The sequence below is a fragment of the Phoenix dactylifera genome, chromosome 4 (genome assembly GCF_051530095.1).
Source record: "Phoenix dactylifera cultivar Ajwa chromosome 4, Ajwa_hap1_PhDact_Kaust_v1.1, whole genome shotgun sequence".
Classification (NCBI taxonomy): domain Eukaryota; kingdom Viridiplantae; phylum Streptophyta; class Magnoliopsida; order Arecales; family Arecaceae; genus Phoenix; species Phoenix dactylifera.
In genome coordinates, this window is record NC_143193.1 from 49133177 (window position 1) to 49146486 (window position 13310).

Genomic DNA, 13310 nt, shown 5'->3' on the forward strand with positions numbered 1-13310 from the left:
GAGGAGATATACATACATGCATATATATATATATATATATATATATATATATATATATATATATATATATATATATATATATATATATATATATATATATATATATATATATATATATATATATATATATATATATATATATATATATATATATATATATATATATATATATATATATGTTCAATCCTTAACAGACCAGACAGAAGTGTTCGAATTTAAGAATGGGTCATTGTCGACTCAATAATTGGGTGATTGGTCCCATTTTTTGATGCCATCTTTATGGGTTAAAGAATCACGTAAGCTGGAAAGAAACTGGCTGTCCTGGCCTTTGTTGTTCCAAAGGAAAACCTCCACGCAAGGGGAAGATATATATTTGAAGAGATGGGAGAGTTTGGTGGCGATTATGGTACGTACGGTGGTGGAGGTGATGATGACAAGGTGGTAGGGTTTTCAATGAATTGGTCGATTGGTTTGAGAAATGCTACGTTGCAACGAACATGATTTCTTTAATTATTTTGCCTCATAAAAGGTCCAAAAGGTGATGCACTTCATCACGTATGCGTGATAGCTAAATGGCGCCTATCATTTTGATGGCAAATAATTTAGCAATGCAACCCCATTTTCCATGAGCAAACATCATGCAATCTTTCTTGAAAGAAAAACATCATTTAATCTAAAAAAAAAAACTGCACCAATAATACACAAAAATGAGGTATTATTTTTTCCCTATGGTATTTCTCATCGGACCATCCTATACTGCAATTTTTATGCAGTGACATGTTATAAATTGCTCATACAACTAATGCCATTGGATACTTATAAGCCCCGTCAGCCTTGAACAACATTAGAAAGTCTTATCACAAAAAAAAAAAAGCAACATGAGAAGTATTAACCTTATGTTACATTCGTAGTTGTTATATAGGGATAGGACATACATATATCATACCGAGTACATATTAATATATTTTTTTCTTATATATATGGTGTTAGTACATGATAATGCATTGCTACTGCAATATTTATAATAAAATGGTAGATCTTGAGTGTCTGCGGACCTAGAGTGATTCGAGTGATAATTATAGATATTCATTTTGAAATCGTAAGTGTCTGCTTATTTTTTAACTCCATAATTATATGCTGTCACCTGGGGATTCGTGGCGAGTTAGCATCTCCTCGTGGGGATACTCAGACATAATGTCGAGGAGGATAACCTTCCACGTTGAAAGGGAGGCATCATTCAGTCCTGTCATGTTTCCTTGTCTTTAACATGGGTTTCCAAGAGAGCGTAATTATATTTTGGGACGTAGGAGCGATGTTCCCTGGAAATGGAATAGGACAAAGATCTCATGGCACAGGAATGGCTGAGCTAAGTCTTTGATCATGTAGAGTGGTTGGTTTTCTTTTTTTTTATTTGATGAAAGTGGAGTGGCAGGTGAAGGTCATACTTTTGGGCTCGTAAATTTGCATAGTAGCAAACACTTCCAACTTTCAAGTGTCTCGTAGGATCTGTTTGGTTGCAAATATTGTTAGCCCGAGATAATTCTGTTTAATAAGTGAGTCAAACTAGTAAAATATATTTGTAACATTTTCTACTCTGCCAAAAATAAGATATTTGGCAGAATATGGCTGATATCATTTAGAAGAGGTAAGTTTTTCCTTTATTTTAAATTACTGCACAACCAAATGGGTCTTCAATAATTCAAGACAATTGGGAGAAGCAATAAAACACTTGAGACTAGAGCCATTAAGTGCTCTGGTACTGAGTTTATACATGATGATATGATGATAAGGATCCCTTGAAGGTACCACCACATTTGATTTGAAAAATCTAATCGGTAATATTTATTCATCATTTTCGAATCACTTCAGTTTCTATTTTCTCGTAAAAATTATATGGATTTTCTTTGCTAAAAAAAGAATCTGAAAGCAAGAGTTTTACTTCACTTTTTCAGCTCCTAGGAGTAGTTTGGCTCACTTGCATTAGAACACAAATTGGAATGTTGTCATACATAATGAACTCGGAAGCAGGTAGTTAATTTCTTCGAATTGTGGCTGTCAAATGGGGTAGCATTTGGACAACCAACCCCTGAAACTGGATAGCAGCTGTCAAATGGATCATAATTTGGATATAGTACCGTCCAACCTTAGCCATACCATATAATTGTCATATGGGTTAAGATTGGACACAACGCCACCCAAGGTTTATTCTGACAGTACGCTGTCTGCTGATCCTGAACTTAGTTCATCCAGATCTACGGCGCTCTCTCAATGAAAGGGGCCATGCCGTTTCTAAAATAACATTATAACGCATCTCCCCGACCATGTTGAAATAAAAGAAGAGGAAGAGAATCCATGCTGGGAACTGCTTTAGAGGTTTGAATGCCAGCCACATGCAAATATAACACACAAGACTAATTCAACTTCAATTCTCTAAGCACTCGTACAACATATGCATTCTTCAAACAAGACTAATTATTTGTTCAGCATGAGAATGACATGGCAGGCTATCAAGTTTTGTGTTTCCCTTTACAAACTTAGAAGAGCAAGGTGCAGGGTTGATCTTTCCCATTGTCTGAACTCAGAGGCTCCATTTGGCTGCAGAACAAGTTAACTCGTATAAAATAGGCCAATAGACTTTACTCAGGAATAAACTCTTCCATTTTCCAAAACGGTTTCGGTTTAGTTTACTCAAGACAAAAACGAAAAGTAGTACTCTTTTTTATTTCTTGTCGCTGAAAAAAGTTGGTTGTTGAATAATGCATAGCAAGAATAGCTGAATAGCTTGAGCAGAGACCCTGAGAAGCTTCATGTCAACTTAAACCAGTTTTAACCTCAAACCAAATACATCTTTACGGCAAATGCATATAAATTTAACGTTCCATGATGCTCTTGCTATCAATTGTTGCAAATGCGACTATCTCCTAAAGGTTTTCCGTCAAAAAAAAAAGAAAAGATTATCTCCAAGTGGTAAATTTACTGAAACATTATGAGGCCTGGGAAATGGCTGGAAATGCTGCCTCGAGCAGGGACGGAAAGCATGCTTGCATTTTGGATGTGAATAAACACAGTGCGCCTGCTGAAACTGCTGATCAGCCCTGCCTTCAAGAGATAATGCAAAAAAAATGAATCAAGCATACAGAATAAATCTGGAAACCAGCTGAAGCTAATATATTCTCAGATATTCATAGATGATGTCATTACAGTCTCTCTGATAAGATTCAAATGGAAAATTTATGAAAGAGAGTTACACCCTCTAAAGCTCTTCATTTCGTGTCGCAAAACAAAGGCAACAGTTGAGCAGAATGTACAGAATAGATAGAGAAGATATGGTAACTCATTCCAAAGTTTTGAGAAGCCTGAACAAGCCGGCAGCTTCCCTGATCCTGGAAAACTCAATGCAGAAAGCCTGGACTTCAATGAAGAGATCTTGAACTGCACATGAGAACAATTGAAAGAAATATCAGCACTGGTCTTGACGTGTCATGATCCATTGAAACCAAAGGATAGACTTGATGTAAATGCAAACGATAAGCCACAAGCAAAAGTTCTTGGGATATATATACATCCAACACGCACAGGTCACCTAAATCCATCATGAAGGCAAACACTTGAGTTAAAAAGAGTATTAAAAGTGATCCATCATTATCATCACAGAAATGTGTGACCAGATGCAATTATCAGCATAGCCACCACAAGAATATAGGCACATGAAGCAGTATGTATAAGAATGCATAAATGAAATCAACAGAATGCAGGCACAGAGACAAATAGAAGCAGTATGTATAAAATCACCATTGATGATTTTGTTCCGAATAAGGCTCTGTAGAAAGACGCAGACCAATCTCACGAGCCTGTTTTGCATGTACTTATCCTGGAAAATGATAAAACATCAACACAGGGAATAAGCACTCTATAATTTTATCAAAATAATGTAAAGTCCAATAGATTTTTCAACTATAGAACAAAAGAACTTTGTGGTATTAGCATAATCATCTGAAAAAGAGGCAATCTAGAGAACTATTATAGGGGGAAAAAAACTGTCACATGAAGAATAGGAAAATAGTACTGTTCGATCTTAACAGACAGGCCCTATCCTAACTTGCTTTGACCGCATTATTAAAATTATGCCCTCTATAACATAGAAAACCATGATCTATTAAGGAATAAATAGAAAACCATAAAATAAATATTTTCTGCAAAGCAAAAAAATATTCTTTAGATCTTTAAATCATTTGTAACTCAAGTTGTAAAAGTTTCTCAAGAAAGTGTTGACAAAATCTAAAGGATATTGCTTGACCTTAACAAGTGACCCTTATTTTATCCCCATGGGGTCCCTTTGTAAGTGAGACTGTGATCCATCAAATTTTGAGAATTTCATGAGAAAATCTTTTAAAAACATTATACTTCATCAAACATGAAAAGGATAATATTTATGAAGCAAAAGTACACTACTGAAGCTTCATATCACCATACTCTAATGCTAAGGACATTACTTTATTATAGGTAGAAACATGGAGAAAATTGACATTTTAGTTATATAGTTAGTACTGCAAGTAACTGACAATTAACGCTCCCATCAGCTGCCAGTGAATTAGTTCCCTCAGATTCATATGTTTGAAGAACAGAGCCTTCAAAAGGAAAGACAAAGGACCTTAATATTTTCGCATGATGATATACAGTTTGTGATGTACATGTGCACGAACTCTGTTGGGAGATCGACTGCGGTTGTAAGCCTGTTTACAACTTCCATAGAATGGAGACTCATTTCCATATTGACAAGAACCGTGAAATACCTGTGAGAAAAACAGAGCATAAAAAATCCAAAACAGAAAAGGATGTATATCATTATGAAAAGCAAATAAACAGGCTTACTCTGAAATTTCAGGAGAGTTCATTAATTTTGACAGAACTTCAACCGCAATTAGTGGGTTGTGTTCAACAAGATCCTAAACATAAGAAGTAATGCATTCAAAAACTGGAATAGGGGCAAACTTACAAGATTAATCAGATGCACAAAAGGAACAAAGAGAAAAAAAAAAAAAAAAAAGAAAGAAAGATCACATACTGGCAGCTTTCTTGGAGTAAGTCCACAGTGATAAACTAGTTTTGGATCCTTTGCAAGTTCTACCACGACTTGCTGCAAGAAATTGGAAATAGATGTAACTGTTTTGCATCTCGAGTATAGACAGTCCAAAGAAAGCAAAGACAATGGTAGTCATGTCAACACTTGGAGAGCGAAGCATCCAGACCCATGTCCAGCATAATATGCACGTAAAAAGCACAAAAGCTAATCTTAAGAAAAAAGCATGACTACACTGTTGACCAATTTGAAGTTTTGAACAACTATCTTGCTAAGCAAGTAAGCTTGCAATTCCTCCACTCATATGCCAATACATTGTTTCATCAGCTTCTGTTTTTGTTTGACATTTTGACAGCTGAAAGTGTAGGATTTTTGAAGAGTAGAACCTCCTGTTGAGCAGGTGCGAGTGGACCTTTCAAGGCTTTTGCAATCAAATCTCTGACTGCAGCTCCGCGACTGGTGTCAGCACACATTCCGTAGTCCCACAGCAATTCATGGTTATTGTCAGGGTTGAGCCACATAAGCTGAATAATGATCAGAAATTCATTAGTACATGAATGGAACATATCTGATGATTAAACTCCAGAGTGACAGTCTTGCCTCTCCATCTAGTATTGGGAGCCTTGGTGGTGCAGGCCTAATCCACTGAGGACTTAGACCTTCCAATGACAGGTTCTGAAGCAAATCAGTTATAGCAGTGTCTCTATCTTCAGACCCGATTCTTGGTTTAGCTCCTGGTGGGGAAAGCTTTAGACTGAAACATGATTAAAATGATTAACATGAATATTTCACCAAATTACTAAGGAACCAAAGCAATTTTTTTTTAAAAAAAAAAATATCAATCAGTCATACTCTGATGAATTTGCATCACAACCATGAGGGACATCTGGATCTGGTATAACATTTTTAACAGCTGCAGCCCTGAAAATGCTTTTGTATGGCTCGGGTTGTGTTCCATCACAATGTTGCTTCTGGAGTTGTTCACGTTGCAGTAAAACCTAAACGAATGAAAAACATTTATGGATGACATAAGGATACACTACAAACATCAACTACTGAACTGAATTTGCCCAAAATGTTGCATAACTTGCCCAATACCGAAGCTGTACCCATAGTCTTCATGCTATTATATCAAAAAAAAATCTAGAAACTCACATGTGATGATGGATCAAATCCTTTGATGTAATCTGCAGCGGACTGCTTCAAAACCTGAGCAGAAAAAAGAAGACAAACTATTTGAAAAAGATATTGAACGAAAATAGAATAAATCCTGATATGATATTATGAATAAACTAATGCAATGAATATTGGCCAAATATCATCAAGTGGTTGTACAATTGCAATGAAAATCATCGTTCCCAACAAAGAACGCATCAAAATAGAAAATACATGTAGCCTGAAAGTAACATTAGAAGAACTGAAAGCATGAGAGATTGATATAATTGCCTAGACATGTTGATTCAGATTGAGACCCCATAGAATATGGTCTAAACAAGATTCCAAAAAAACCAACTCGGCATAATATATCAAAAGCCAATTTGTACAGAGAAACTAGTAAAGTTTCCATTCCAATAGGAAGCAAGTGTGATCAAAAGCAGTTTTGGGCGCATGATTCAAGTGCAGGATAAGGAGAAAATAGCTTCTAAAAACAATCTGGAAGCAGTGTGGAAGCATGTATAGAATCAGATCAGATATTTATTTGCTGCACTCCAAAGAAACTAGTTTTATCTAAGTCTTCCACAGCAACCTATTTGAACCATTTCATTAAGCCCATGGATGTTGGAGCATGGCCCATTAATATCTATGTTAGACTTTCCAGAATTTGTATGTAGAAATTAAAAGATATTATAGAAAATTTTAATAGCTTTAAGGGTGTTTGTTGAAAAATTCTATCATTAGGAGTTAACATCCCAAATTTAATGGTACAATAGCATAAAGTGGGGGTATATGTAACTATCCACTAATCTGGATAAATTATAACATGTGAAACAAATGTCCACCTCATGGTCTATACACATTGAAAGCTTCGCTATGGGAAGCTATGTACTATAGTTTTGTAGGTGCAGCAAGAAATCTTGTTAAGATGTTAACTTGCAAAAGTCACTTAGTTGCAGAATCTAATGGCATAGGGGTGCTTTACTAAATTATAAACAATATTTTTGAAGGTGGAAGCTAATATGACTCTGCTAATAGACCATGACAGAATAACAGTCCTTTGGACAATGTCCTTCTAAAGGAAAGTGCATGCAAGTATTTACACTTTGACACCCAACCATTTCATAATGCTCTTGGGGAAGGTTTGAAATTTTTAATTAACAAAAGTAAAGAGTAGATAGTTGAGAACGATGTTATCAGACATCATAATTTTGTCATATTCAGATCATAAAGGGATGACATTACACTAACTTAAAAACCCAATAAGTTGCTATAGAAAACATAAATAAGCAAGTGCAGCAGGAGGGTATGACACTGGATAAAATTTCAGGACCTCTTTGTTATTGTTTACACCAGCAGATCCTAATAACAGTTGAATAAATGACATTTCCATTTTCTCTGCTGCATCATCACAAGCTGCCTGCAAAAATCAAGAATGGAATTCATAAGAAATATTGCATTAAAATGATTGGCAGGTATATCTCAGCAAGAAAAGTACAGATCAATCCTCTACACAGCATTATCTAAATAAAGCGATACAGGTTGCACTTAACTAAAGTGTAGCCATGCTACAAAAACTGTCTGTCGGTTATCTTGCACATAATCTGACAAAGGCTGCATGCACAAGCATTTGAATGTAAATCTATTAATGTAATTAAGTTCGGAACTTGAAAAGGAATATGACAGGGTCATCTGCCAAGGTGCACAACTATGAAGACTAGTCAAAACAAAATCTCATAATCCTTGGCCCTTTTCCTCTTCGATGAAAGCTATAACAAGAGTGAATCAATTGCAGGGTAACAATGTTCTTGGACTAGTAAAGATGTGATCCGTGGTCATTTGAAAGTTAAGGGAACCTCTGTTAGTTTATTTTTCAAGTACTTTTGGGTTCCTAGATGCCTAAAACATAGGAAATATCTTATATAATCTTTATATAATTTAGAGTTCCTCGAGATAAAGAGTAAATATTTGTTTGGTTAGAATAAAGTATTCATTAAAAAAATTAATACTCATCTAATCTAGAATTCAATAATGCTTTGTTAAGAGGGTTGTAGATAGCAGATTATTTGGATTTAGAAAGACAAAATTATTAGTATATTGTTTTAGTGTAACTTTAAGTGCCCTAGTATAGGTTCCGCGAAGGATGTAAGCATGTCTTGTAAAATGAAAAACCTAGAAAACTCACTAAGATTGACGATTCTCTCTGTGTTGCATCCATGGCGCTTAATGGTTCTATGAAAAAAAATACTGTTGTGGTGGATTCCACATCCTCTTCCTCCTCGAAAAATAAAATAAAATACTGTTATGGTTATTCAAACATCCTCCTCCTCCTCCTCCTCTTTTGGGTTTTCTTCTACTAGTTTTCTTCCTTCCTTGCAAGGATCCAAAGGGCTTGCCAGAATGGCTGACTTTACGAGCCCTTCTTATCCAACGACACTCATAACAGAGTAGCCCATTCAGAACCCAAGATCTTCTATCTCTGCCCACAGGGTCCCACTTACATCACTCATATGCTATTATGTGATATGTAAAAGATGCCAGGAGAAGCACAATATATAAGATTGTGAACTTTTTAAAACAGATTGTTTATGTAAGTATCATGTGTTGGAATAGAACATTAAGGAATTATTAATGCTCATAGATTTCTAATGAAGTACTTGGAATCCTCTTAAAGTCCTCCCTATTTACAAAGAGAATCTCATATAAATGAAATGGTGGAAAAGAATCTGGCACCTTTAGGACCTGTTTGGATATATAAGCAAAAACTTCTAGAGGATTGAAAAATTGTAGGAATGGAGTGAAGCAACATGAAGATGCCATTGCAAATTTCATCATGGGTATTTATGGTCTTTGCTGTTTGGTTGAGAAAAATACAGATCTACAGAAAAAAAAAAGTATCTAAAACTACATAGAAACTAGAATGAGTTGTAAGATCTAATCTTCATATTATATGAGTCATCTCACATCTAGTCTTATGGTAATAGTCTAGTCAAGATTGTCAATATTCAAGGTGCCATTCTAGTCACACAAAAAAAAATGCTGACTCGCCGTGGATATTTGTTTGTAAATTTAAATGGGAAGGGAATTTTATGATGAAGTTGAAATATGGCCATATAATCAGAGTACATAAGAACAGAGTCAAATAATCAGAGCAAATACACTGTTATGGGAGGCAAAGAATAGCAAATTGTGTGCAGGAGTGGATCGGGAGTCAGCATAGTAACACGACTTAGTCCAGAAATACTCGATGAAATGTCTAGGTCAAAAGATGCAACTATCAAAGAACTACTAACTTTATAGTCTAACAGGTGAAATGCGTTAGTCCGGTGAACAAATGATTTATGGGTGTAATGGTGTGATACACAACCATTAAAATCACCAAGGTGTGCATGCAAGATGCATAATTCAGATCTGCTAAATGCAGCAAGTGAGGTTAGACTAAGTTAACATTATCCATGTTTTTGGGGGGAACGTCACCCTTATAGAATGATGAAAAATAACATCATGTTTTATACATTTTCCATTCTTCCTCAACATGATAGACCACATGTTTTTTTTCTTTTTTTTTTTTTTTTTTGGGGGGGGGGGGGGGGGGGGATTATAATTAATATACAAATAGAAGCAGTGACAATAGTGGAAACACTAACAATGTTGATAGCCATAGTGGTGGCTTTAGTTGAGTTTCAGATCATCATTTAACAATAACTATTGAAATTCCAGGTTTAGAATACTAGAAGAGGAAGCAATTGCCGATTTATGCTTCCTCACATTGTCACAAATCAAGTACTTACTACAGTATAAAATGCAAAAAAAAAAAAAAACAAATCCTTTGAAGTTATTCCAAACCTCAAGCAATTGTATCAGGTGTACAATGCAAGCATCCTTTACTTATCAACATTACTTTGTCCTTACATGCATTCTTAATGCCCACCATGTTATGATGATTCAAGTAAGTGGTGCCTTCTCTAGAAACATATATTTACAAAAATTAATTCACACTTTGCAAATATAAAATTTCAAAGTGCTTACAAATAATCATTTTAGTACTTACATTTATAAGAAAGGAAATAAATGGGTTCGAGGAGGGTGGTTGAGAGGAATAAGCTTGATGGAGGATAGCTAATGCAACCAAACGCTGGCTGGGTTTAAGCATGCCCTTGTCCTGGACATAAAGAAAAAACAACTTTTATGAGACTGCCAAAATTGTCATACCCTCTTGGAGAACAATTGAATGATGAATAGGATTATTCTAGAGCAATATCATGGAAAATTTTAATAGTTGACAAAGGAATTGTTCCCACACCACCATAGTACATCAATATAGGACGTACCTTTTCTAGACACATAAATGACAAATAACGCTCCAAAAAGTTATAGTTATCGCAACTAAAAGGACTTCCAAACATGTATACATTAAAGTGCTAACTCAAATAAAAAACAGATCTTGAAAGGTCTGCTAGAAAGAAGAGCAACAATACATTAGTTTTTTTTCAGCTCATGTAGAAAAGTAATCATTACATGGAAACTCATTAAATAAACTATTCTTATATACATACATACATGCATATAAATAAACATCTACATTTATAATATATAATATAGATGTATGTACATATGTATATGTATGCATACACATACAAGTTTTGGGGAATGGCCTTACAATGAATACATGGAACTTTGTATTTTGCAAGGATAGTCACTATCAAGTAACATTGTTGTTAGGGTGGAAGATTCAAATTATTCCATCATGAGCAAGCAAGCATTAGACCATGTCATCAAGACACCCACACCCAATTGGATAGATCAGACACTTGGACACTTATCAAACTCTCTGATCACAGCTCTAAAGATTGATGGAGAGTTGTACCCGTTCCACAATTTCAACCCATCATAGTTATATTAGAAACCATTCCGCTATTAGGAGAAATGTATTGAGCAAATGCATGATGCTCAGATTGCAGGTGTGTCAGTGTCAATCTCCACACTATCATAATGATATTAAGTGAATTTCTGTTCATTTTTAGAGACTGGTCAGGACATAGACACTCATATGACTTCTCAAAGCATTAATATTAAAATACATTAAAAAGCATTATCTTATAAAGATTTCTTTTATACAATATTTAAAACAATAAAGCCCTTGCCAACACCCACTTCCCATGTCTTTGTCCATGCTACAGTTATAAGAGCAACTATTTTTTTTTAAAAAACATAAATAATAAAATAATAAAGAGAAAACAGTATGTCTAACTTTTTCTGCATCTTCATGGCAAACACAAATAAAAATGCCCATATCCCAAATTCTCAACATCCAATCAGCCAAAATAGTTCTGATATCCATTCACTTAAAACACAACGACCAGAAAAGAACCGAAATTCCATTGACAACACAGACCACACCTCCAGCAGCAAGCAACTGATGGATTCGCATTAGAAGATAAAAAGCAAAATACATTCAATTTATGATAAAAACAACTAGATCAAATAAAAACAAAACATAGTATAGGAGAAAAAAGCGAATAGCCTAGAGATCTAAGCCTGAACAAATTCATCAAGAACCACTAAAAAAAATAAACCAAAATTTCAACTTCTTCGCAACAACAGCAATGAATAAACCCATATTCCAAAATTAACAACCAACTAGCTAAAACATATGATAAAGCATCATGAAAGACGGATATCTAGGATCTTAAACCCTCAACTTAAATTACCAAACCATAACAGCAAAAAAAAAGTGAGCTTGAATAAATTCATCCAAAGGAAAAAAGAATCTTGCGGAAAAACTGCAGCATGTAAAAATAGATGCACTCATAATCGAAGATCTCAACAACCAAACAGCTTGACATACGAAAAAGAATCATAAACGACCGACATCCATCATCTTAAACCCTGAAACTACGAAACCCTAACAAGCAGAACCTAATCTTGAAAAAATCATCCGATCCCTCCGCCCCCGCGGGAAAAAAAAAAGATAATCTTGCAGCACAGCTGCGACAAAGGCAAAGACATGCATCTATAATCCCAAATATCGACAACCAATCAGCTAACCATACCGTAGAAGATAAAAAAACTCCGATATCCACCATCTTAAACCCTAAATCCATACCGCCAAACCCTAAGAACCAGAACCTATCCAAAATTCAAGAACCCGAACGAAATCAAGTGGACCGAAAAGTTTCCAAGATAAAGAATCCGATCGCTTGTACCTCCAAGAGCATGGCGAGGGAGGAGCAGACCCGGAAGTGGGCTTCGCGGGGGAACCGGGAGAGGAAATCCGCAAATATCTCATCGAAGGTTCGGGACTCGGCGTTGAGGAGCGCGAAGAGGTTCTTGGATTCCTCGATTCCGATCATGGCGGCGAAGGGAGAAAGGGAGGAGAGAAGGGGAGAAAGAGAGCTTCTTTCCTTCTTCTCCCCCGAGCGGAGAAAGGAGATCTCTGGGGACTAGGCGTCGACTTGGGGACGAGTGGAGAGCGAGACGAGCTCAGCCACTTTAGAGAGTGCGGGTTAGGTCCGCTTTGGAGTAGAAATTTAGTTCCAGCTCGGGCCCGCCTGCTCTACACGGTGGACTTTGACATTCGGGAGAGCGTGTATGGCGGGTTCTCGGTCGTATTCGGACTGATTGTTCTTTTGCAGCTCAAATCCAACGGCAAACGAACCTTCAAATATAATTTGACTTAGAGAATTCTGATCGATAATCCAAAAATAGTAAAAGGGCAATTTCACCAAGTTGCAAGTATCCACAGGGAAAGACAAAATGGATGTTGGGGCTCCATTATTGAGGACATATATAAATAATAGAGTCGGAATAGAAATGGAAAGAAAGCATGAGAGTTTTCAGGCCTTCATTATTAGAAAATGTTACAATTATGGATTCAAGATCGGGATATAGTTGAAATAAAAGAATTTCTTTTATAGCAGTAAGATAAGATGGATGAATTTATACACAAGTTTATACATATAAGATTATGCTTTATTATGACTACAGGAGACATATGTAATGCATGCAAGAGGTGATTAAGAAAGGTTTAACATCTTGTTTTCAAAGCTCAAATAAGTTTTCGTATTCAGAAAAT

The 13310-nt window shown here is 35.6% G+C and overlaps 1 protein-coding gene across 1 annotated transcript; it reads right to left on the reverse strand.

Moving 5' to 3' along the window:
• Nucleotides 1-3147: 3147 nt before the first annotated feature.
• On the reverse strand, nucleotides 3148-12738 carry LOC103704790 (CCR4-NOT transcription complex subunit). Its single transcript, XM_008788230.6, has 12 exons — nucleotides 12442-12738; nucleotides 10287-10397; nucleotides 7569-7655; nucleotides 6236-6289; nucleotides 5933-6078; nucleotides 5681-5834; nucleotides 5467-5604; nucleotides 5066-5137; nucleotides 4873-4946; nucleotides 4652-4793; nucleotides 3793-3871; nucleotides 3148-3432 (listed from the first exon to the last, which is right to left on the reverse strand). Exons 1-12 carry the CDS (start codon nucleotides 12586-12588, stop codon nucleotides 3335-3337), a joined length of 1302 nt encoding a protein of 433 aa, XP_008786452.1. The 5' UTR covers nucleotides 12589-12738; the 3' UTR covers nucleotides 3148-3334.
• Between the last annotated feature and the right edge of the window lie 572 nt (nucleotides 12739-13310).

Coding starts and splice junctions, on each gene's coding strand:
- LOC103704790 (XM_008788230.6), bottom strand. CDS start 12,588: ATGATCGGAATCGAGGAATCCAAGAACCTCTTCGCGCTCCTCAACGCC. Junction 10,398..12,441: donor CCCTCGCCATGCTCTTGGAG/GTACAAGCGATC, acceptor CTTTATGTCCAG/GACAAGGGCATGCTTAAACC. Junction 3,433..3,792: donor TCGGAACAAAATCATCAATG/GTGATTTTATAC, acceptor TCTCATGTGCAG/TTCAAGATCTCTTCATTGAA.